The sequence below is a fragment of the Dermacentor variabilis genome, chromosome 11 (assembly GCF_050947875.1).
Source record: "Dermacentor variabilis isolate Ectoservices chromosome 11, ASM5094787v1, whole genome shotgun sequence".
Lineage (NCBI taxonomy): Eukaryota > Metazoa > Arthropoda > Arachnida > Ixodida > Ixodidae > Dermacentor > Dermacentor variabilis.
The window spans coordinates 16,094,843-16,118,504 of record NC_134578.1 but is presented as its reverse complement, the minus strand read 5'-3'; the positions used below and the strand labels follow the sequence as shown (position 1 = coordinate 16,118,504).

The following is a 23,662-nucleotide window of genomic DNA, read 5'->3' as shown; positions in this document are numbered from 1 at the left end:
TTCATTTATTCTGCACATGACACGCACAATTTAAAATGGGCATGCATTTCCACGTAACAATTTCCCTCATTGCATCACATTATCAACTTGCGAGTGACGTATCTTTTTCGGGAAACTGTAAAAACTAGCTGATAACGTTTTCGCGTGCCTATAGTCGTATTAGCAATATCGCAGTAGAAGTTCTTTCCCCTTATCGATACCTCAGGCCTTGGGGGACGCGGAGAAGAAAGGAGCCCAACGACGCCCTTGTTCTCCTTTTCCACGTCACCGGACCACTATGGCCCCGGTAACTGCACGAAATGAACTAGCCCAAACGTCTGTACTCCTAGTTCTTTGGTGTACTCCCCGCGGTCGTTGCTACTAAAAGCGCATCTCTTGAGCGCTCTTAAGCACTTCACTATAGAATTCTGCCGCTTCTTTTGCTATATCGCTATCATCCGTTGTCATACCGTCGTTGCCATGCCGTGCTCGTCTTGCCATCGTCGTCATTCCAATTTGGTCATTCTGTTGTCATCGTACAGTCGCCATTACACCACCGTCGTCATAGACTCATCATCATGCAATAGTCCTCATGTCGGCCTCGCCACTCTGTTGTCGTTATACAAACGTCATCATTTAGGAATTCAGATCTCATTGTAATCATTTCCTTGTCGTCATACCGCATTTGCCACTCCATCCACGTCCTAACTTCTTTGTGATTCCATAATCGTTATTGCATCGGCGTCATCCAATCGTCCTCATCCAGTTGTCCTTATGTCGACGTCGTCACACTGCCGTCGTATACCAAGGGCATCAGTTAACAATAGTAATCTCAATGCCATCATGCCGCTTTCACCGTACCATCGTTGTCATTCCATCGATGCCATTCCTTCGTTGTCATTTTCATAGTCGTTAGTGTGTCGGCGTCATATAGTCGCCGTCAAGCCGCTAGACTCAAGCGTTAATATGGCAAGCGACTGCCATGGCAACATGGGCATACAAAGCATACAAACCATACAAACGGAAGTCTCAGAATGTCTACAGACGTTCAACAATCTTGACTTCAAAAATTCAGAAATTCAGAAATACCATCGAAAGACATCGTGAGACCGCTATCTCTGTATATGTTTTGCTCCTGCATAGCCAACTTTTGCGATGACCTCACGACACGTACACCTCTTGTTAAACGAAACCAAAGTTGCTTTGTAGAAAAGCTATCATAGTTTTAATAGCTAAGGGTGCTCTGACACCGGCCGTTACCTTTTCGGGAGTTTCGAGGGCCAGAACCTTTATGTAATGCATAAAAATGCCAAAATTTCAAGAAATATAAAAATACGACATGGGATACAATTTCAGTGGACGCAAGCGGCTTGCTGTATGCAAGATGGCGTGCCGCTTGCGTTGCCTAAGCTAATCTCCCTCTATTAATTTGATAAGGTGGGCTTCCAATCGATGGCACTTTTCAATTACTCCTAATTTACAGTTCAACGCCAGTAACAAGGGCTGAGAAAAATAGGTATGCTCGACCAGCACTTCATTTCGCTTATCTATCAAGCGTTCAGATGATGCAGATCAGCTACTGCACCAAAAAGGTGGGCCAATCCCAAAGGTGTTGCAGTCTAAAAGTATTGGCCGAAGCGAAAGCTAGTGCAGCCTAAGATGTAGCCATTTACGTGGGTCTGTGGGGCTGGGTATGTGCCGATCTTCAGTGAACCTCTATGACACCGGCTTGAGTTGCTGTGTGCGTACCACTGGGTATGCACGGACTTCATGGTGGCGCTACCAGGAGATCCAGCCTCTCCAGAGGGAAGAGTGAGAAAGGAGTCCGGAAGCAGTACGCGCCTTACACATGACGCGTTTTGGGTATTTGCATACTTGGATATTCATCGTGTTGTGCACATTTTTTAGTGGTTTGCATAATACAGCATTGCTAACTCATATGTCAATATCAGTCTTTTTTTTCTTTCCTTGTGCTAGCCTCAAAATTCCCAGATGTGCACCCACACAGAAATTGGTGTTTTGACAAGCACGTTTCTTTCATTTTTATGTGTAATTCCTGAAGAGTTAGTGTCTTCGTCAAAAAATAACAGTGTCGACTCACCGAAAACTCAAAGGCTTTCACTGGTCTAAGGTTATGCGAATGTGTTGAATGTAAAGAAGCGAGCACATAATTGACAAAATCAGAAACACTCGACAAGTGCGTCTTTACTAAACAAGGATTGCTCGGATCATGGTCCGTGAGGCCTTTTAGGGGACACAGCATTAGATTAGTATTTCTGATAAGTGATGCTATATAAAGATTCAGACAGGACAAAGGATTGTAGAAGATTCAGCCTTAAAGGTATCAGTGTTCTTCGAACCAACGTTTCGATATGGCGACATGTTCTCGCCACGGCCCGGACCCTCACGCCATGGGTCTGACATACAAAGTGACATAAAAAATTGCGCACTTGTATTCTATTTTGCGTACTTAGCATGAAGTGAGCTGTGTGTCGTCCATATTAGTACATGGAGGACTCCTTCACCAACGCTTAATATCTACATGTTTACTATGCATTTTTGCACCACGGTCGACGGAACTTAAAACGATGATTGAACTTCCTTTGTTGTCAATGCCTTCGTTGTAAGATGTCTTTTTTCATTCTTTCATTTATTTATTAATTTTTCTTTTGGTGTGCAGCACCGAGAAATTGAATAGCAGAGATAGCTGCTTTCTCAACCTATGCACTGCAGCTAAAATAGAACAGGACGACATATTTACGTACCTACTCTTTCTTTCTCCGTCTTCGTTCTTTTCAGCGTTGTTTCTACGGACTTTGCGTGCCACGAAAGAAAGCATAAATTGCGCCTGAAAAAATAAACTGTGTCCACAAGTGTCATCCTGCTATTTTGCGTCTGTTCTTTCTTTTTCCGAGCGATCGCTCCTTTTGGTAATTAGGGTTCTACAACACTCATACATAAATGTTTCAAGGCTACTGCATGTGCATGCAACCGCCGCAAGAGTCCAGAGTCAGTCTCTTTCGGCAGACCAACCTTCTATGGTGGCAGACTGGTCTTTTTTTACCTCAGATAGATATGATACATTGAAGTGATTAAAATCTTTCGTCAGATATATGTGTCTGTCATAAATTAGTGCCTTGAATGAATGGCTGATATATTTGGGCATATTTGTAATTGTGAACTATTATGTCGCCGACTTATCAAAAAACGATAGCATATTAAATTAATAAAGAATGGCAGCAATAGGTAGCATCTACTCGCTCCTGGTAAATGCTACCACGCATCGCACGATAACTTGTGATTGAACGTTCTATTTATAAGTCACGCGTGCCAGCAGGATTTCTTTCAGGAACTGAAAATTTCTCAAACCTAATATGCTAGAATGCAAGAAAACTTGAGAACGCCTATGAGAGATTTAAAAGGTACGTAATTCAACAGCTCTACATCGCATTTTTCCGGTGTTGCGGTACTACCTTGGAAATGCTTCAGTATGGCTCGTCGCTTTGTCGCAAGCAGGCCGCGCAGTCAGACCTGCGTATACAAACCAGACTGTGTTTGTTTCTACTTGTAGTGAGGCGAAGGCAGGTGAGTTTAAGAAAAAAAAGCTTTAGCGCGGGGCCAACTATAAGTTTCCCATTCAAATACACCAAAAACGCCAAAACGCTCTCATGAGACAACCATTAAGGCCGATTGGAATGAAATTTCTTGCATTTCAGGGAAGAGGTTAAATTTTAGCAAACACAAATATCTGGTATCAGAGCCTCAATGGTTTTACAAAAATTGACGAAATGCGATGGTTTCAAGGACGTACAAGAACCAAGTTTACACATCCGTTACTCTGCATCAAAAACAGATACTGCAGTTCTGTAAACTGCATCTGTTAGACAGTGTTAAGCGAAAAAAAATTATTTATAGGTTTACAGCTTCTAGGAAATTGGCATATGTTTATGAAGGTTTCGAAAAGCTGTACTCAAGAGTTGGCACAATTTAAAATTGAAATTTGAAATTGATTTTATTCTATGTTTAGCACCTGTGTATGTTGTTTAGCACCTGCGTACTATGTTTAGCGCCTGCGTATAATGCACTAATTTCATCCGCTTTAGATGTCTTAGCAGGTGCAGTTAACAGAATCCTACAGTCGTTATTTATTACTAAGAACCAGAGTCGAAAACCTAGTTCCTGGGTCTATTTCTTTCTTTAATTTTGCAGCTTTATGTATGTTAAAGAAATTTACGGCTAATTAAAAACAGGGTTCACACTGATACCAAATTGTTTCTCCATTTTCAAGTACTTAGCATCCACCGCCCGAGCTTCAACATTCAATGAGATAGCCACCGTGTGCCGATGATCTTTAATGGGACATGGTCATGCCTAGCAGCATTCTTGCCACAATGTACGCCATTGCAGCAAGCGACGCCGCGTACTACAAGATATTAAAATTCACATTGTCATGCACCTTCTCAAGCTTACCGATGTATCAATACTCTTGATACTTTTTCTAGGCTTTCCGATTTTCGCTATATCGCTTGCGCACATGTGGTTAGGGAGCTAGGCACTCTCAATCGCACTTTAGTCACCACGTGAGCATTCTAATTTGCTGAATCACTTTACGAACGTGGGTACTTGCAAAGTGTGTCACATAGTTGACACAGAACTTACCTTTAAAAGAATGACAGTGACTAATACAATGCCTGCACTGCCCGGTTAGATACGCGAAACATTGCTGCAAGGTTAATTATTTAGAGATCAATGGTATTTATCGCACAATAATTTCCTGTGTTTGTGAACGTTTGCTTTCTAACAACACGCGTGCGCATCAAAATGGAAACTGAGAGAGCAGAATTAAGCAAGAAAGAACGTCGCAGTTTCACTCTAAAGACAAAGCACCAATCGCGATAACAAATTATCGGACACCTATACGAAGTAACCATATCAGTTTTGTTGGCCGTATCGGCTTGCCAACATTCGCTTACTAACTGAACTAACAATCATGGTGTCACGTGCGCACATATCACATCTCACTCTATGACCGTGGTCACGCGTTGTCAAAACGCCTACGTGAGGAACAGCGGCAGCAGCAGCGAGCGAATTGCCCTCCGTACTGCATCTCCCTTCAACGAAAACTGAGCGGCGAGAACACAGCGCACACGAAGCTATCAGCCCTCAGCACGCCAAGGCTCTGCAGCAAACGCCGATCGCTTTCAAGGTAGGGTCTGCGGTGCCCCGCTCAGCCGCGTCCTACGTAGCCGGGGTTGGAGTAAAGCAGACCTCACCCAGCCCCCTTTGCTCCCTTCTGCATTCTGAAAGCATTCTGAAAAAATTATAAACCATAAACTTTTACACCTCTTTGAGTCAAACAAAATTCTTTATCCATATCAGTAGGACGGCCTACAACCGACCACCTCGTGGGCATCAAAGCAAACATCCGCGACTCCTTCGTACATAAACAATCCTTCTTATCATATTTCTCGATATGGAAAAGGCGTACGATATAACATGGCGTTAGGGAATCCTGCGCGACCTGTCGACGCTCAGCATGCGCGGCCACGTGTTAAACATTATAGAGAGCTACCTACACAACCCTACCTTCCGGGTGAAAATAGGTAACGCATTGTCGCGTGCACTTATACAGGAAACAGGGGTACCCCAGGGAGGCGTACTGAGTTGCCCGCTATTTGTTGTTAAGATTACCAGGCTTCGCACGCCATTACCACCATCTATTTTTATTCCGTATACGTAGATCACATACAAGTAGGTGTCAAATCATGCAACCTCTAGTGTGTGAGAGACGAGTACAACAGTGCTTGAACAAAGTTCTTAAGTGGGAAGACGAAAACGGTTTCAAAGTGAACCCCAACAAACGTTCTTGTGTTCTTTTCACCAGGAAGGGCTTGCCGCATATCCCGCTGCCGAAATGTATGCGCAACAAATACCTGTGAAAAAAAGAGCACAAATTTCTAGGTGTCATACTTGACTTCAGGCTTACTTTCATTCCACACATAAAATATCCTAAAGCAAAATGTCTAAAAGCACTGAAATTACTTAAAATCCAATCCCGCACAACATGGGGTAGCGACAGGAAGTGTTTATTGAATCCTTACAGGAACCTAGTTCGTTCACGACTGGACTATGGTGCCGTAGTTTATCACTCTGCTGCCCCTAGCGCACTAAAGATGTTAGACCCCGTTCATCATCTGGGAATCCGCCTGGCCACTGGCGCATTTAGAACAAGCCCTGTTGAAAGTCTGTATGTCGAGTCCGATGAGTGGTCACTCCATTTTCAGAGAACATACATCAGCTTCTCCTATTCTCTCAAAGTGCCCTCTAATCAGGAACATCCGTGTTCCACAACCGTTAACGACTTGACGTGTGCAACACTTTTTCGTAATGGACCCTCCATAAGACTACCTTTCTCACTGCGTGTGAGAGAACTTAGCGAAGCAATGGATGTCCCAATTCTCGAACATCGTCTAATATCTCCAGCTGAGCTGTTACCGCCATTGGAGTGGCAGGTGATAGAATGTGATTTATTCTTTGTAGAGGTCCCAAAGCACGCTCCTTAGCTCCAAATCGCTGTGCATTTCTGAGAACTTCAATCGATGTACTCCTGCTCCTAATTCTACGCAGACGCGTCAAGGTGACATGCTTGCGTATCTTACGCTGCTGTTGGTCCCTCTTTTAAGAATCTGACGTATTCAACCCCCTAACAAGTCTTTTCACTGCGGACGCCTGTGCAGTGAAGACGCCTTGCCGATGAAATCGCCAAATCAATAGTATTGCAGGTTATTCGTTCTGCTGCTGCCCCTGCCACAGACATGAAGCTTTTCCTACGAAACAAACGGCGAAGCCGCTGGCAACGCTTGTAGGATGCTGAAACGAGCAATAAGCTTCGCGTGATTAAACCGAAGTTAGGTTTCTGGCCCCGAATTACGAAAACACGAACACATGTCCTACTCGCTACACTTGTAAAAGTTATCGCACATTTAGCACTTATAACTTTCGCTTGACTGATAACGAGCCTCCAACCTGTGGTAGATGTGGTGGAAGGCTTACCGTCCTCCAGGTCTTCCTGGAGTGTCGGGAAACCGAAAGAGACAGGAAGAAACATTTTCCTCTTGCATACCGCTATTGGGTCCCTCTTAATCCGGCTATGCTTCATCGCAAAGAACCGCTTTTAACACCAACGCATTCTTCCATTTCTTGAATGATGTTCTACATGTTATAAGTCCATTAAATTTGTGACACATCCTCCTTCAAGAGGATGCCGCTATAATAATTGTTTTGCGTAACGCGTGCCTCTAGGCCCTTGTGTTTCAAATGCTCTGGTGAGGCAGTAGTGCTCTAGCCAATTTCAGCATCTCACATATTTTGTATATTGCGTCATTCCTTCGCAATGCATTTCAAGGCTCATGGTACACGTCATTGGGCGTTGCCATAATCTTATTACACGTAGATTTTACGCAATTTACAGCAACCATTTTAGGCCCCTTTACAGCCACGTCACATAAACTTCACTGAACTCATCAGTCCACTGCGAGCTCGTTAACACTGGCATGACACTCCTTTGAGCATACCTGACCCTTGCGCCTATAAACATCACACATTCATTCAATTTATATAAATGAGTAGAAAATTCGGTACATTTTGGTCTGCGTAAGAAACGAACTCGCGCCTCCGGTGTGGTAGACTAGCACGCTTCTCCGTCGCTACGGTGGCCCCATAGAAAGTTGTGCCTAGTGCGTGCGTCAGTGCACGCGTGACGTCACTATCCCCCCCCCCACATGTCACTTGCTCTTCTTATTTCAACGGTACCTTGTCCATTGGGATGCGCTCCGAAGCCTCAACCTCAGCCGCAGCTGGTAATCTCCTGCAAAATGGTCGGAAAGTTGCCGGCCTGTGGCGGATGTATAAGCAAACACACACACACACACCGATTCAGCAGAAAGAAGTTCAATGCATGTCGAAAACAACAATCGAAAACATTTCACCTAAGCAATTACAATGCTTTCGCATTCCCACCCGTAAACAGTCTTAAGTGTGTCTGCTGAATTTCTGTTCTTTCTCTTGTCATTTGATAAAAATCGATACTGTTATAGATTACCGCCTATCCCGAACCAATATGTTGCTCAGCGATTCCACACGGCGCTTTGCACTTATTTGACCTGAAAGCAAGCACTAATGTGTGGACAGGTGTTTTGAGACATTCATGCTAAGCAATCGCATTTTAGCACTACGTTAAATGTGGACGATTTGGTTGAACACATGCCAACGAACTCCACCGAGTTCCAATTACTCAGCTAGACAGATGAGCGTCACGTCGCTACATTTCTTTGCCCTGCATATGTGATCGAAACAGATTCCTTGTCTTTTGTTTCAGCTGACTTTCTGGCCTTTGTTTCTACAAGAGCTGCGAAGCTATGAATAAAAGAATTCAGAGCCATTACCCTCTGTGCAGTTCGATGACCAGCGGAGCTGCATATATGGTGATAAATATGTTGATAGAAAAGAAGAGACACATACCACAATTAATTCAGTTTTCTCGTGTTTTCTTTCTTCTAATATATTGCATACTCACTGGCTTCTTTAATTTTAACCTTACTTTGTTTGTTTTTTTCTGTTTATTATTAGGTCACCAAGATGACTATCGCTTTAATCGCATTGGTATAAGGCCAGTGGCTCTGTGGCGAGGCATAATTTTATAGCACGTAGATTTTACGCACTTTACAGCGACTATTTTTAGGCCACTTTACAGCCAAGTCACATCTTCCATACTACATCGTTAACACCACCATTTGTCATGGCGCTCTTTGGCCAAACCTGGCCCTTGCGCCACAAAACACCACACATCATCATCTGTGGCGAGGCTAGATAGGTTCTTGGCCAATGTCAGGTCTACACGCGACCGATGACGCGTCGTCGGCACACTGATGTTTGTGTAACATTGAATGCCGAGCATTTCCAAGAGAAACGGCACGAACCACTTTCCGTCTGGCCGTGACACGTTTTTTGTTGAAATCAGCCATAATTATGATGGGAGTTGAGTAGAACGGGGTTATCCAACCAAAGGTGCATACGCTTGGCGTTTGCGGTACGATCTTGGTTCTTATTATTTGCAGTCGCGATGTCGTTTTTAAACTGTTGTTTTATTACACACATGATACGCATAGTCAGGTTTCACACGTTGTGCCCAAGGCAACGCGTAAAGGGATGAGTGACTAAGCGTAGAGGCACGCGTGGACGGTTTAAGCCGAGACCGCACGGACGCTTGCTGACGCGCGCCAGCTCCCGCCTACGCTCCTTGTGCCTGCCGGATCTCGGTAGGAATGGTAGTTTGCATCCACAAATACGCGAGGCGTTCACTGGGCTCATTCCGTGATACTCTAACACCGTGGCTCATTCACACACTCCTTGGAAAACACCACTTCGCACTTCGTTATTGACAGTGTTTCAAAATGCTTCGATATGTATAAAAGTAATCTTATATTTTTAGAGCTGTTAGATCAGCACAAAACGGAAAGGTCGAGCACTTTCTTGCATCATATTCAGCTGTTTCGCTGAGAGTTGAATGTACCGCGCCGTAGCTGCGTAGCCAGGTGCGCCGACGCGAAGCAGCCCAAGCGTGCAATAACCGTACACTCTTCATAACAGAGAGGAGTTGCTCACCGAGGTCGCGCCGCGTTTCGACGCGTACGAGGAATGCCGGACTGTCTGCGCATGCGCTGGCACGCAAGCGCGAGCTTGCGCGCGTCCGCAAGCGTTCTATGTGTCATCTGGGCTTTAGAGAGCGCAGCAGCCATGGCGGTAGCTTTCCATGACGTCACGCGCGACGGCAAGCGCGAGCGTCGTGCAAGAATAAAGTAGGCGGAGCCCGCCGTTCCGCGGGCGCAGAAGGTGCTACGCGCGGGAAACGCGTGGGGCTGTACTACAGTGCCTAGAACATACATGCCTAGAATATACACAGACACAGGCGAAATCAAGGTTGATAGCCTGGTAGTGGCTTCCACGCTAAAAATAAAATTGTCGAACTTGCGGTGCGTACTTCTCACACACCACCCGTCTCTTCGATTTCTGAACGATCACTTCAACTGAGCCAATTTCCAGATCTCTACGACGCACGAGTTCAGCTCCCCGTTTTGAGTGCGTATGGTTAGGTGGGCGTTCAAGTGTGTTTGGCGTTATTCGCCTTAAGGAAGTCTTTCACCACGCGACATGAAAATTTAGGACACGTTGTCGACCACGACTACTTCTGGCAAACCGCACGACGCCAGCACCGAGCGCACCAACTGAACCGTTTTCTGTGCTGTAGTAGCCGACACAAATTTCACTTAACCCATTCTCACTGCGAGTCGACCATCGCAAGAAAGTCTTGGCTTCATTTTTCGGCAAACTCAAGGTGCCCATGCTCAGAGTTGTTAGAGCGCCACGTATATGGCTGCAACGTTGCATCCGGTACGGACGGTCCGACGCTGTCGCAAATGTCACCTGTTGTAGTGGCGTAGTGGCTTTGGCGCTGTGCTGTTAAGCCCGAGGGGCACGGGGTCGAATCCCGGACACGGCAACCGCATTTTCATGGGGCGAAATTACGAAACGCCTGTGAACTGCATGAACGTATAGGAGGTTCCAGCAAGTACGGACGCTAGCACAAGTGAAAGGAACCGACAGGCCAACCTTAGACCTATGACTGTTGTGTAAGTCCACCGTTGACTGTTGCAAGTCCACCGTTAATTTCACTTGTGCTCGCCTCCCCACTTGCTGGTACCCCCTATAGGTTCACCATGCACCAACTGGCCCAGCAAAACACACTACTAAACTTGCACTGGGTGCCTGTTTAAGAACACCAAGTGGTCAAAATTAATTAACAGTCACCCACTATGACGTGCCTCATAATCAGATCGTGGTTTTGGCATGTAAAGCCCCATAATTTAATTTCGAGTGGGTATGAAACCTTCGCAGGTGTTGTGTACCGTTTTTACCATAAAGTTTCGGCAGATCCAGAAAGCTTGTTCCTCGTGATTACATATATAACTGGGTTGCCACACATTATGCAAAGAAATCACACTAGCCGCCTGAAATATATATTTCAGGTAGTACTATGGCGGCATAGCCTATACCTATAGTATTTGACATATCTCACGGGCTACACAAATCGACAACGGCATTCCCTCACCATTGCGCCATCGTTTGTTCAAGTTGCCTGCATTAAGTATTAGTATTTCCCTAGGACCATTGCATACAGGAGCAACCTCATCAATGACATCGTAACACAGGACCCACCATCATCCCTTAAAAACCCCCTTACTTAAATTTGTTTTCGTGTTTCTGTTTAAAGTTCCTTCTTGTAATTATGGCGTGCCTTGTATTTATTTCGTGCCCGTCTACTTGTTTTATGTGACAAAATGTTCCTCCACCCTGCCAAAAGGTCGCACTATTCTATTCAAGTTTGACAAAAGGTCGCACTATTCATAACTAAAATAAAACATATATAACAAAGGCGCAGTACAAAAAATACAGTGCTTTGTTCAATGATGAATCACTGCGAAAGTTCACGTTTAATGAGCGCTAATCGCAAGATGGCGATAAACGTCTAGCGTTCCCAGACGAGAGACATTACAATGCGATTACTACATTATTCTATCACGGTTCATTTCGTAAGCTGCCCGATCAGGTTTAACATCTTGGCCATATCGGAGGATGTCGTCTTCATATCATTATTGCTGGAAAAGACTCCTTCTAGTTCAGCACTTCCTCTGCAAAATGCTGTTGAGTAAGTATCGTCTCAATTTCCTCAATCTATAGTTCTAGGAAAGCTATAAGGGGTGATCATTTCCATGTTTCCTGAAATTTTTAAACAATACCCTAATGCAAATAACATAACTTTAGTCCTTCAGCTGGATTTCCAGGCAAGCTGACATTACTTACACGGGAAATCTAAACACATATTCAACTAATTAAGAAAATTCACTAATTATAGCCGGTGAATTTGCAAGGCGTACCCGCCATGAATGAATTCACATAATGATCCCAGTTTAGAGTTATGCGCCATCAAACTCGCCGTAAAAAAATGCACTGCAGTTTCACTTACATTTTGTTGCCCCATCGCACAATTTTGCCGCCGGCGGAGCCGCCGCCGTGATGTTTCGTATAAAGTCGAAGGGCAATAACACCGTGGCCGCGTGCAGTATGCTGTACGTACGAGTGAAATCGCGCGAAGGGAGCCGGCGATCGCGGCTGACTCTGGCGAGAGCGAGGATGGTAAACTGAGAGAAAACGCGCCGTCTTCGGTCGCGCGAAAGGCCGTGGAGGGACGGGAGCGAGGCTGGTCGTTGTGCTCCGGCAGCAAGTGCCTACTTTGCGCGGCTGCAAGCAGTCTCGCGTGCCGTATCTTGAAAAGGATTAACAGACGGCTGTTACCTTCGTGCGTGCTGTGTTCTCGCAGCAGAGTTTCCGTTGAAGTGATAGACAGCACGAAGGTCCCTTTGTGCTGTCTATCGCTGTGTATCGTGAGCAAGCGCTTGCTCAGCGCTTGCTCACGACAGCGTTTTGACAGCGAGTGTCCGCGGTCATGGAGTGGAATAAGTTCATGTTTGCCTGTGCGCGCTGACACCATGCTTGTTAATTCAGTTAGTAAGCGAATGTTTCCAAGCCCATACGGCCGATAAAACTACTGTATCGTGCTGTTAGTGTCTGCCACTTCCAATAATCCAGTTCAAGGACAAGAATACGCTTTCTGCTACCGGCGATATTTAAAAATTCCGGATTACTTAAAAACGATCACCCCGTGAAGTAGAGTTACTCAGATATTTTCATGCAGTGGAAACGGCAACGCGTGCTGGAGTGGTCGCACAGGATCATTGTCTACAAAGTAAACACGGAGCAGCGAGCAGGAACATACATTGGATGCAGGGGACAGTGTAGAAGCTCAAGAAAGTCCGCAGAAGACAAAAATGTGCCGCCTGCTATTGCGGGCTTATTTCAGGATTCTAAAAAAGTCACAGGCCTGCGCGGCACACACAGCAAAATCACGGTGTAAGCTGCAGGAGCGGCTCCATAGGATCTTCATTTTCGGCAGCACGCACTAGAGGTTCTAGCACTTTAAATGCGTAAACATTTCCACGCCTACCAAACGACGAAACCCGCCTATCCGTCACGTAAGACGGCCACTATCAAGAAAGGGCGCGCTGCAGTGAGCGAATTGAACTTCGTGCTACCTCTCGCTGTAACGCGAACTAAGTGGCGAGAACACAGCGTACAAGAAGCTATAAGCACTCGGCTCACTCTGTACCCATCGCAGATCGCTTTCATGATAGGGCCCGCGCGGCTACGCCATACGCAGCCGCCGCCGTAGCACGGTTGCTTACAGTTGACAATGGCTCGACGTGGATGGATATGGTGCTAAAGAGCGATAACAACTTATAATGTTCGGAACGTCCTCAGCGCACTAGGCGCTGCCACTTGCAGTATTTTGCTTGCGTCATCAATTCACCTTGCGCTGCCGTCCACCGCAGTTTGTGTCGCCACAGCGCTGTCGTTTATACCGGTCGTATGAAGTTTCATAACATCGATAATGACACCGGGATGCCTGGAGATGAGAAAGTGGAACAATGCTTACACATAATTAGACAACTTCTAGAAGACCTTCTGCGCGAATTTCTTTAGGTGCATCTCTTTCATCTCCTCTTTGTTCTTCAAAACTTTTCAGTGTACCTTGCACCTCTACCTGTGCAACTGCTAAATGTCGTGACGCCTGGTGGAATACAACGCAACCGCAATGCAAAGTCGGTGTTTTGTTTCATGACAATTGTTTGTGGGCTGTCATTCTTTCAATTCCGAGGAATAACTTTGTCACGAATGTAAGGCAAGGTATGGCATATCAGTTCTGCGGAATCCCGCAGGGTGTAGCAAGTATCGTGAAAGATGACAATTTTTCCATTTCACGATACTTCCTGCACCTGGCGGGATTCCGCACAACTGATTTGCCACATTCTGTGTTTCTATATGCTTCCAGTTGATTAATTCACCCTCGCGCTGCGATCTGCTAGCCTCCTGGTTAGCTCAGATGGTTGAGCGACTGTCCCGGGAAGACATCGGTCCCGTGTTCGAATCCCAGACAAGGACAATTTCTTCTGCTCAGCTGTGAAGCGTTCTTTCTGAGAAGCTTGTGTGGGTTTGCTCTGTTGCTTCAGGCTACATTTGGATAGATGACAATTTTTCCCTGTCAAGACAAGGTATGCGCCACTTTACTGATAGAATGGTGTGGCAATATAACCCACATATGCCGCATATCATATGGCAAGGCATGGCATATACATATACCTAAATATATACGGCATTTCCACGTGATACCTCCAGGGGCCTGTGTCGCAGAAAATCCGGTGTCGGCGTCGATGGAGTTGTCCGTGAGCGAAAACTGCCTTATATATAATATGCCACAACTTTTTATGTGACATGCCGTATGTGTGGGTTATATTGCCACACCATCCTATCACTAAAGTTGCTCCTACTTCACCTTACATTCTTGACAAGGCTATTCCTCGGAATTTTGAGAGTGACAACCCCACAACCAAATATCATGAAAGAAAATACGGACAGCGTCTGGGGCTCTGGCCCATTTGTGTCGTCTGGATTAATGACCCTCGGAACCCCGTGTTCTAGGTCCCTCGGAGGTCCTGAGAACTCCGTTGGTTCTCCCGATTGGATCACTTTCCTTTTATTTTTATTTTCTTGCGCCACGCGTTCTCATGCTTGAAGCCTTTCAACGTCTCATTTCTCCTAGCACGGTATTCAACTCCGCACGTGCGCTCGTTGTCGCCCTCTTCTTTTCATCTCCCAACCACGGCACTGTCTCGCGCACTGCACATATCACAAGCATACAGGGCAATTGGGATCTCTCGTAGAACACACCTTGCCTTGAAAGGACGCTACTCTGGCAAAAAAAGTCCTTTTTATTCCTCATTTCCTTACAGCAAAGCTGTTTACGGCTAGGGTTCCGCGCATTTTCGTTCTGCGCGAGCAAAAACGGTGGGCCGATCCCCAAGATAGTACAATACCGGGTCGAGCCGCGGCGGAGGTGAAGCAGGCTTCAAACATTTCGCCAACTTGCAGAAGTAAGCTTAATACCTTGGCCCCAAATACAACGCGTATCATATATTGAACTGATAAGAACAGATAATACACTTTGACCCGCGTCGACCATGTCTACGTACGCGCCACCCTCTCTTTGTCGGCGTTCCAAGCACCTGCGTATCTATTTTCCTTTCGCTCTCCCGTGGTAGCGGTCCCGTCGAAACGTCACACGTGTCTAGTTTTCTGCCGCTCTTTGGGGCAGCGGCCCCATCGTCCATGCAAATGTATATATAAATATCACGGTAATTGAGTTCATACCTTTGTTCAAAATTATGTGTCAGCTGTGTGTCGTGTTCTGAACAGCTTCGCTGGTCATCCACTTTCGCAGAGTGGAACTGCTCATGATTTTTTTTTCTTAACGCTCTCTCATGAATGAAGCTGAATATGATTCTGGAATTGAATAATTATACTGGAATCAACAGAAGTGTTGATATAAGCAGTTACCCAACGTGGATCGGTTCTCAATGAAGAGATTAGCGAGAACATGCAGCTTTCGGACAAAGACGTAATTTGGCCGCTCTTTTTATCGTCATTTTATTATCATACGTACGTTTTATCAGTTTCTGTCTTTGTATGCTTTAATAATTTAAATGAAGTTAACTCTTCCATGGGACACAATGCTTATTGTGTAGCATTATATTCGCGAACTACAGACAAACATAAATTAATAAAATAGCACTACAGACAACAAATATCGTCTTAATGAAACTCTTCTAAAAAATAGAATTATGCAGTTTGCGTTCGCTTGTACGACAGCAATCACCGTGCCTGTTTTCTATCATTACTTTCAGTTATTAACCAGCAGGAGTTCGTCGTCAGCAAATACATTCTACCTCCTCCTGACGTCTACAAACACGTAGAAGAAAATAGTGATAATTCTCACACAGTTAAGCAAAGCACGGTTCCCGAACTAACGAACACCTTAGCGATTGATTCGCGTTTTTTACTTCAAGGAGCAACAGACAAAGATGTCACCGAGAGCTCTGTAAGTAAAGCTTGAGTAATATTGTCGCGTATACTACTCCACAATGTTATTTTACCTTTCTTGATGGTTTCCACGATTTTTACAATTGCCACTATTTCAGACACCCCTTAGAAATGAAAACTTGCAGCAAACAAAGGTGGATTTCATTAAAACTGTTGAGCAAAGCGAGGAAGGGACAGATCTTAAGCCAGAAAGCAAAACATGACACCTTGCGCTCACGTGTTGTGTTTTATTTTCTCGCTTAAGTCCTGTCCCTTAGTCGCTTTGCGCAGCAATTTTAATTTTGCCTAACCAACTAGCCTATTGTGGTATTTTCCTTAAATACAGAGGTCGACTTCTGTGATAAATGCTTTATTCTACATTGCCAGTGATGCATTTTTACTTTAAAATTTAATGATGGCACTTATTAAAGTTAAAAAAACTCTGCATGCAGTGATAAAACCAACGACGTTTTTACTATGCGTTCGAAAGCCCTGACGAAACCGCACTGAAAACAGACTTCTGTTCTTTCACAATGCCCATTTAACCCGTGGAAACACATACTGTCAGCAGCATTTTAACGAGAAGCAAAACCATCAGTTTCTTCTTATTGTTATTGTCATTTAGATTGGCCTCCTGAACTTCTCCCTCAATATTGAGCCTAGGAAAGGCCCAAATATTCCCTATTCTCTACCCGTAGTCACCACCAGGAAGAGAATGCAAGGTACCGTCGAGATGGCTGGTAAGTGTGTGGTACATTCGGACCCAATTGCTTGCTTTCCGGCAACGGACATACGTTGCTCTCACGGCAAGAGACACAAAGTGAAATAGGCTTGCAAAGAATCTTGAAATCGAAATGCAGATTTAGGCCAATTATCCAAAATGGCGTTAATATTCCTATTTTTTTACCTTTTCTTGATGCGACCTCTACTTCGCTGTTCAATACAGAAACTTCTTTGTATGTTTAAGGGTGTTTCGTTCAGTAAAATAGCAATACTTTTGGAAGTTAAAAAACATGCAATGGACCGGCGCAGAAAGCATCCATATTTGTGCATAATGCCGTAGAAATGGCCTAACTTTGCGCGTCGTCGGTACCACGCCGTGGTGTAAATTTCTGCAGCGCGAAGCACTCAAGTGCTGAAAGAAAGGTAAAAAGTGACAAAGGAAGAAGGATTACAAGTGGTTACCACTTGCACTAGACGTGCACTGTAAAACACGAAGAACAAATTTGTGAACTGCTCCTTGGGGTCATCTATCGAATACCCTTGTCAAGCGGCCGCAAATATATAGAACGAACGGGCCGTTGTATGAACCAAAGACTAGGGGGACAGAAGACTGACCTGAATAAATGAAGAACTTCTAACCTAGCGTTGCATTGTAAAGGCTGTGCATGTAAGCCTCAATTTAAAGATGGATGTGCGCTGGACCGCCATGACGATAAGGCGATACGACAAATAATAGAGGTGTATTAAGAAATTTGGCGACAGATGCATCAGTCAACCATGAGCGGCTTTACACGATGAGGAGGTCGCACGTTTGAGCATATTCCAACCCTAATCTTGTCTGGTATCACTGCTGGTTAACCTACCGATGTGAGCAGTGTCTCTGACGCTGTGTTTGATAACCATTCACCTTGTATATACGTGTTTTCTGTGACCAATATTTCATTTCTTAGTCAGCGCTCATGTTTGTCCTCTTGCAATCCTCCTTCCTTCGTCTTTTTTTTTTTTACCTTTCTTTCCACACTTCATTGCTTCGCGCTCCAGAAATTTACACCATGGACTTAAAGCAACTCGCCCACGTCGCTATTCTTATTCGGTACGACGCCATCGCAACTATTTCGTATTCACTTCGCCGTTAAGAATCAAAGCATGCCAGTGGCTGTTTCCTTTTCGCCACGGCAGACACCATCAAGAACAATAAAATCCATGCTTCGTGAGCGCACGTCTTGCATAAAAAGTAATCTACGACGCCACGACTCAGATCCGTAACATAACATGTGCAGAATGGGGAATAAAAATGTTGATCGGGTATAAGCGGAGCATCAGAGTGCCTTTTAACACTAAGTACACTAAACTCAACCAAAATAAGCGCGCGTCCCGGGCTCGACCGCTTACCCGTGGAGCAGTCGGATGAGCCCCGCGATGCTATCGAACGTAGCGTTCTGAGGATCTCAAAGCATCATTTTCGCTGCTAACACGAAAGCCAAAGATTGTCGACAACAGTCTGGAAAGTTCCTAGACAAGAAATAGCAAAGCATGTCACCTCGCCTGCGTGTAGAGACGGCTCAATGGAATCCATGCGAGCGCTACCGAGACCAAGTGGTGTCACGTGATCCGAAATTCATCGTCAGAACGACAGCAGCGCTAGAGCGCTTCCAGCGGTGGCGCTCATACCCAACAGACTATTTCTGTAAACCGGCACGAACAAAACCACACGGTACTGTTGGGTACATCTGAATCGATGGTGCATAATGCAGCACTAGTGTAAACACGTTCTTTTCGCTGTTGCAGAAGCAAGATCAGCCTCCACCACGCTGACGCTAAAAACCTACGTTATCTGTGACCAGAGGCACGCCAGTCTATTCAACAACTCCGGAAAGCTTTTCGCTTACGTGACGAGATTCATGTCCGCGGCAAGTACTAGAAACACTAAAATTATTGTCATTTCTTCAAGCCCACAGCGCCATATAGCAACATTTATGGACATGTATAAGCTATCTGCGTCAGCATCGACGTCAACGACAACTAAAGAACTAATATTTGAAGGAATATCACGTTCTCTACTACTCCTTAACATAACTTATTTTTAAGTTGGAACCAAGCTCTTATCTATAAAGCTTTACCCCGTTTGATTACAGCTTTTTTAATGAAAAAATTTACACCTAACTTGGCAGAAGGTTCTGCTATCCAGCGTTTTCAGGTCAACAACGTTGGCATTGTAGAGTAGCATACAGTATATGCTACTTTATAACGGTCTACATGTAGTGACCTAACTGTAGTAATATACCTATAATGATCTAATGCTGTAACTATACGTCTGAGTTATGTGATGTTCATTGTTGAGCTATTTTCTTCCTTTCTGTTTTTATTTGTTTTTATTTTGAAGATATCTCAGTCGCTGTAGTTTATTTTTGACAAATGCAATAGCCGGTCCTTCGGTGGGCCAATTTCCCAGGATCTCATACATTGATAAACAACTAAAGGAGTTAACAAAATCCGAAGATATAAGCGTCACCGCCAATAAGGAAAAGAAAATCCTGCACTACATCGCAATGCTCTCATATATTCCTTGTCATTGTAAAGCCAAAATATTTGATCTTAGAAATTGCAAGAAATACAAGAATCTGAGCAGCTTAGCTCACAAGCAGGATGTCCTGGCACATCCGACTCATTCACAACTGGCACTCTCTGAAATGGCAACACGGCAATAGCAGAGCTTCAGCACGGAGCTGAAAACGCCCCGGTATAACATCAATTTGCGCAAGACTACCTGTTTTTAGGCAATGCGAACAACGTTTAATTTTTGCAGACATTTGCAAATCGCTTGCGTTAGGTGCCACTGTTACGCTACGTCAGCTGGTGTTTTTGAGGAGGCTGACATAAGCAATGCACGAGTGCAATTACTGAACTAGCATTTCAAGGTAGAGGAATAATTCAAATTTCTAACCCAATTCAAGCAGTCTTGGTGCGTATAATATGTGCGTTCAATTCGGGAATTTGATGTTCGGAATTTTCGAGCGCATGCTGTGACTAAACATGTTACACGGTCTAGCAGCGATCATAAGGTTTCAGGGAGGAGGGCATATACAAGTCATTGGTGTACACTGACCGCTCCGTATGTTCGGCATAAGTTGGACTCCCAAATACCCATTCTTCCAATCTGTGTTAACATGTATCTTGCTGATTAGAGGTAGCGGTTAATCAGCGGAAGTGTGGAACGGCTAATTTCTTGCACAACGCATAGGCATTTGACGTGACGAGCACTACCCTATCATACTGCCCCCACATTTTTGTTTGCGTGAAGCTGTTTCATTAGTTTGTTTAGATCTCATCGTGTCACCACCACTATAAGTAATAGATGCGCATGAAAAGAGCCTTGTACTACGTAATCACCATTAACGTCGATATAGGTTTATTCTATTTACAACTCGCCTTTTCCTTGTGCGCTTCTCTTCGCAAAAGTAGGAGCGTTAATACTGGCAAACGTCCTAAAATCTTAGTAAGACGGTATAATCCTAAATAAGATGAACGACTCCCTCCTTCGCAGGTGAGTGCCATACTCCAGCAGCTGGAAACCAAGATTTCGCTCGAAGTAATCGGAGTTCAGGCATCCATACAAGTGAGTATAGTCGGTTGCAACCTTTCGTTCACCCCTCTCATGCAATAAACATAATTTTCAGGGAACAGAAGATTACCTTAAGCTATCACCCGACGGCGAAGTCGACCTCCGTGGGACAGTGCTGACACTCATCACCTATACGTCTTCAAGTCCTGGCATTCAGCGGGCACATGTGATCTACCTGTTATCAGCGTAGGCAAATATTTCCGTCTGTAACATCATAAAGGCGAAATGCGTAGAACGAAGTTTCGTACCTGCTAAGAGTCTAGCGTTTGTTTCCCCAACCATAGATTATAGTTATGAAACACTTGCACCAGTTTGTTCGGATAGTCGGTAAAATGCGACAGAAGACACAAGAGGCACAATTTACACGCAGCGATGCATGTGTGTCGTTTGTCTTCTTCGTGTGTTTAAGCTTGCACTTACGAAGTCGTTCAACAATAGATATACTAAGCTTGTGCATCTCTATTCCACCATGACGATGTGCGCCAAGCTTAACAAAGATGCAATGCACTGCGCTATTCTCTGTGATAAACGAGTTTCTTAATGCTGTCATTTTCAGGCGATCAATGTTCAGCATGGAGAAGGGCGTAAAAGCCAACAAATACGGTAAGATTCCCGCTTTTGCAGCGTTTTAATTGTTAGCAAGCCACCGTGAATATGTTCAGACCAATCTAGCTTCGGGTCTTTGTCTGTGTATGAATATTGTGTGTGACCCGCACTATTCAGTAAACTGCGTCAACTTGCAAGGAACTCGTCATTTATATTTCTGCCCTTTTCTTGCCATTAAGGAATAGCCCCTCTTGGAGGAGCTTGTAGCCTCCAGAAAGTGGCGATTGTAAAGGATAATGGACAATCCTCTGGAGTGAACACCGCCGCCCACGAAACGGCACATCTGTAAGTGTCCAGAATAGTTGAACACCTATTTCCCCTTTCTTCGCTGAAGATAAAACTTCAGTCTTTCTTTTTTTACGAAAGCACTGAAGGGGTATGGCATGATGACTTCATGCATAACAAAAGCGTGAGTGCGAGACACTACCAGCAAAGCAATATAGAAAGTTTTGTACTCCAGCCAATTTCACCTCTACATTGAGGTATACCTATATCTATAAATAGATTCCGCAGGGGTTTCTGCATCACCAGGCATTTGGTGTTTTGCGACACCATGGACCCGAGCACACGGGAGTTGGGCCCTCCCGCGGTTAGCCGTGTCCGGAGAAGAGGGGGTCCTGAGGGTTGAGCCAAAGCTCAGTGCTTGGACCTTCATGGCCACTCGGTATAGGCAACACACCCCTTTCTGCCTCGGTTTAACGTAGACGGCACCTCCAGACTGACCCACGCGGGCGAAACTGGTAGTTGCATTTTCCTATCCTCCTCTACAATCTCCGTCTTTGTCTTTCACTTTCAATCTTTTCTGTCTTCTACCCGCCATGGTTGCTTAGTGGCTATGGTGTTGGGCTGCTAGGCACGAGGTCGCGGGATCGAATCCCGACCACGGCGGCCGCATTTCGATGGTCGCGAAATGTGGCGATTTAGGCGCATGTTAAAGAACCTCAGGTGGTCCAAATTTCCGGAGTCCCCCACTGAGGCGTGCTTCATAATCAGAAAGTAGAGTTGGCATGTAAAACCCCATAAATTTTTTCTTGTCTTCTCTTCATTTCCTTTCACTCCCGATTTTCTAGACAGCAAGGGTTAACTGTGTGCGATCTAACCAATCCACGTTGTATTATAATACTTTATAGCAGTAAGGCACAGCAGGTATTCGCAGGGCCAGTTTTACACGCTCTGCGGCGTCCCCTTGTTGGGCTCTATGATGGATGGCTGGCGTTACCGCCGAAACAAGAACACCTGTATGGCTAGTTTCTGCACACCCCCCTCCCAGATAATTCCCGGGAAAAAAAGGTTTTAAATTTTCGTGGCCATCAAATAGACAATTTCCGCGCTACCAGGTAATACACAATGAGAGACCAGAGAAGACCGTGAGAGTCATCTCACCGCTTCTTGTATCCAAATGTATGAAAGACGCTATAGGCCCAGGTCACAAGGCTATGAAGTTGGCCATCGGTGACTTCCTCTTGGAGCCCCGCGATAGAAGGCAATATGAAAAACTGCCTAATCTTGTGTTTTCAGTGAAATTCCAGTTACAGTCCCTCCTCGCCGTAAAATGAATACCACACGAGGTGTCATCTCAGATGACTTCATAGAAATCACCGATGAAGACCTTTTGGAAAGATAGAAACAATTAACCATGGTTAACGTCGGACAAATTAAGGTACGGCCCGATGGAAACAAAATTCAGACGAAACATCTCATTCTTACCTTCGGATCAAGTACGCTACCCGAGACCATAGAGGCTGTGTTTGTTAAGATCCGTGTAATGACATAGGCTCAAAACCATCCGAGATGCTTCAAATGGCAAATATTCGGCCATAGTTTCCAGAACTGGCGAATAATATGTGCTGTTTAATGCAGCGCACATGAACCCCGATCTGAAACTTCCGAGAACGATCTACGCTGTGTGAACTGTGATGGGGAGCACGCCGCATGCTCGCAGTAGTGCCCTATCTATAAAAAAAAGAAAAAGAAATTGTTGCACGGAAAGTCAAGGGCAATACAGCGTTTGAAGAGGCACGCACATGGGTGTCCTACTTAGCGATGAACAGCTTTGCCGAAGTGGCGCGTCAATGCACTGCGTCAAGATGGCTTCCGGCCCGCTTGCAGCGAGCCGGCGGCCATGCCAACCGGCCCCTTCGGTGGTTGCAGCTAACGCTGCTCCGTCATCCAAGGGAGGCCCATCAACGTCAGGGCTGGTATCCTCCAAGGTTTCGTTACTAGATACGAGGCCTTCCCCGCGAACAAACCATTCGCTAGAGCGGGTGTCCAGCGCCCCGCAAGAGGTGATGAACACGACTGCCAGCCACACGGTGCAGGCAGCAGCTAAGGATCGGAGAGAATCTCTCGACCACTCAAAAACAGAGAAACCTCGAGTCACAGGGCATGTAAAGGGCTCTGCAAGCTTTCTATTTTTAAACACACAGTGAAAAATTATTTTTTATTATGGGCACTCGGATAGTTCGTTGGAACGACATAGGTCTCCTTCAAAATTTTGATGGCGTTAAAGAACTCCGTAAATTTAGTCCTAGGGTGCTGTGTATTCAAGAAACATACCTCAAGCATATGCAAGCAAATTCCATCTGACAATACGCTATTTTTCGCAAAGACCAGAAGGACACTGTCGTGTCATTCGGTGGTGTG

The 23,662-nt window shown here is 45.1% G+C and overlaps 1 protein-coding gene, 1 long non-coding RNA gene and 1 pseudogene across 3 annotated transcripts in view; 1 reads left to right on the top strand and 2 right to left on the bottom strand.

Annotated features, from left to right (window-relative positions):
* Window positions 1–1,787: 1,787 nt before the first annotated feature.
* Window positions 1,788–12,320, bottom strand: LOC142563697 (uncharacterized). Its single transcript, XR_012824386.1, has 5 exons — window positions 12,062–12,320; window positions 7,792–7,846; window positions 5,842–5,912; window positions 3,453–3,510; window positions 1,788–2,827 (listed from the first exon to the last, which is right to left on the bottom strand). It is a non-coding gene; the product is annotated as an uncharacterized LOC142563697 (long non-coding RNA).
* LOC142563696 (venom metalloproteinase antarease-like TfasMP_A) overlaps window positions 11,597–23,662 on the top strand; it is a 39,348-nt gene continuing 27,282 nt past the window's right edge. For both annotated transcript variants that reach the window (XM_075674291.1, XM_075674290.1), the window contains exons 1-8: window positions 11,597–11,743; window positions 15,894–16,087; window positions 16,694–16,808; window positions 18,580–18,701; window positions 20,336–20,407; window positions 20,469–20,599; window positions 20,970–21,016; window positions 21,199–21,304. In XM_075674291.1, the coding sequence (XP_075530406.1) occupies window positions 11,671–11,743; window positions 15,894–16,087; window positions 16,694–16,808; window positions 18,580–18,701; window positions 20,336–20,407; window positions 20,469–20,599; window positions 20,970–21,016; window positions 21,199–21,304 (860 nt within the window). In that variant the 5' untranslated portion in view covers window positions 11,597–11,670. The remainder of the gene's footprint in view (window positions 11,744–15,893; window positions 16,088–16,693; window positions 16,809–18,579; window positions 18,702–20,335; window positions 20,408–20,468; window positions 20,600–20,969; window positions 21,017–21,198; window positions 21,305–23,662) is intronic.
* LOC142565078 (U2 spliceosomal RNA) lies at window positions 14,993–15,172 on the bottom strand (annotated as a pseudogene).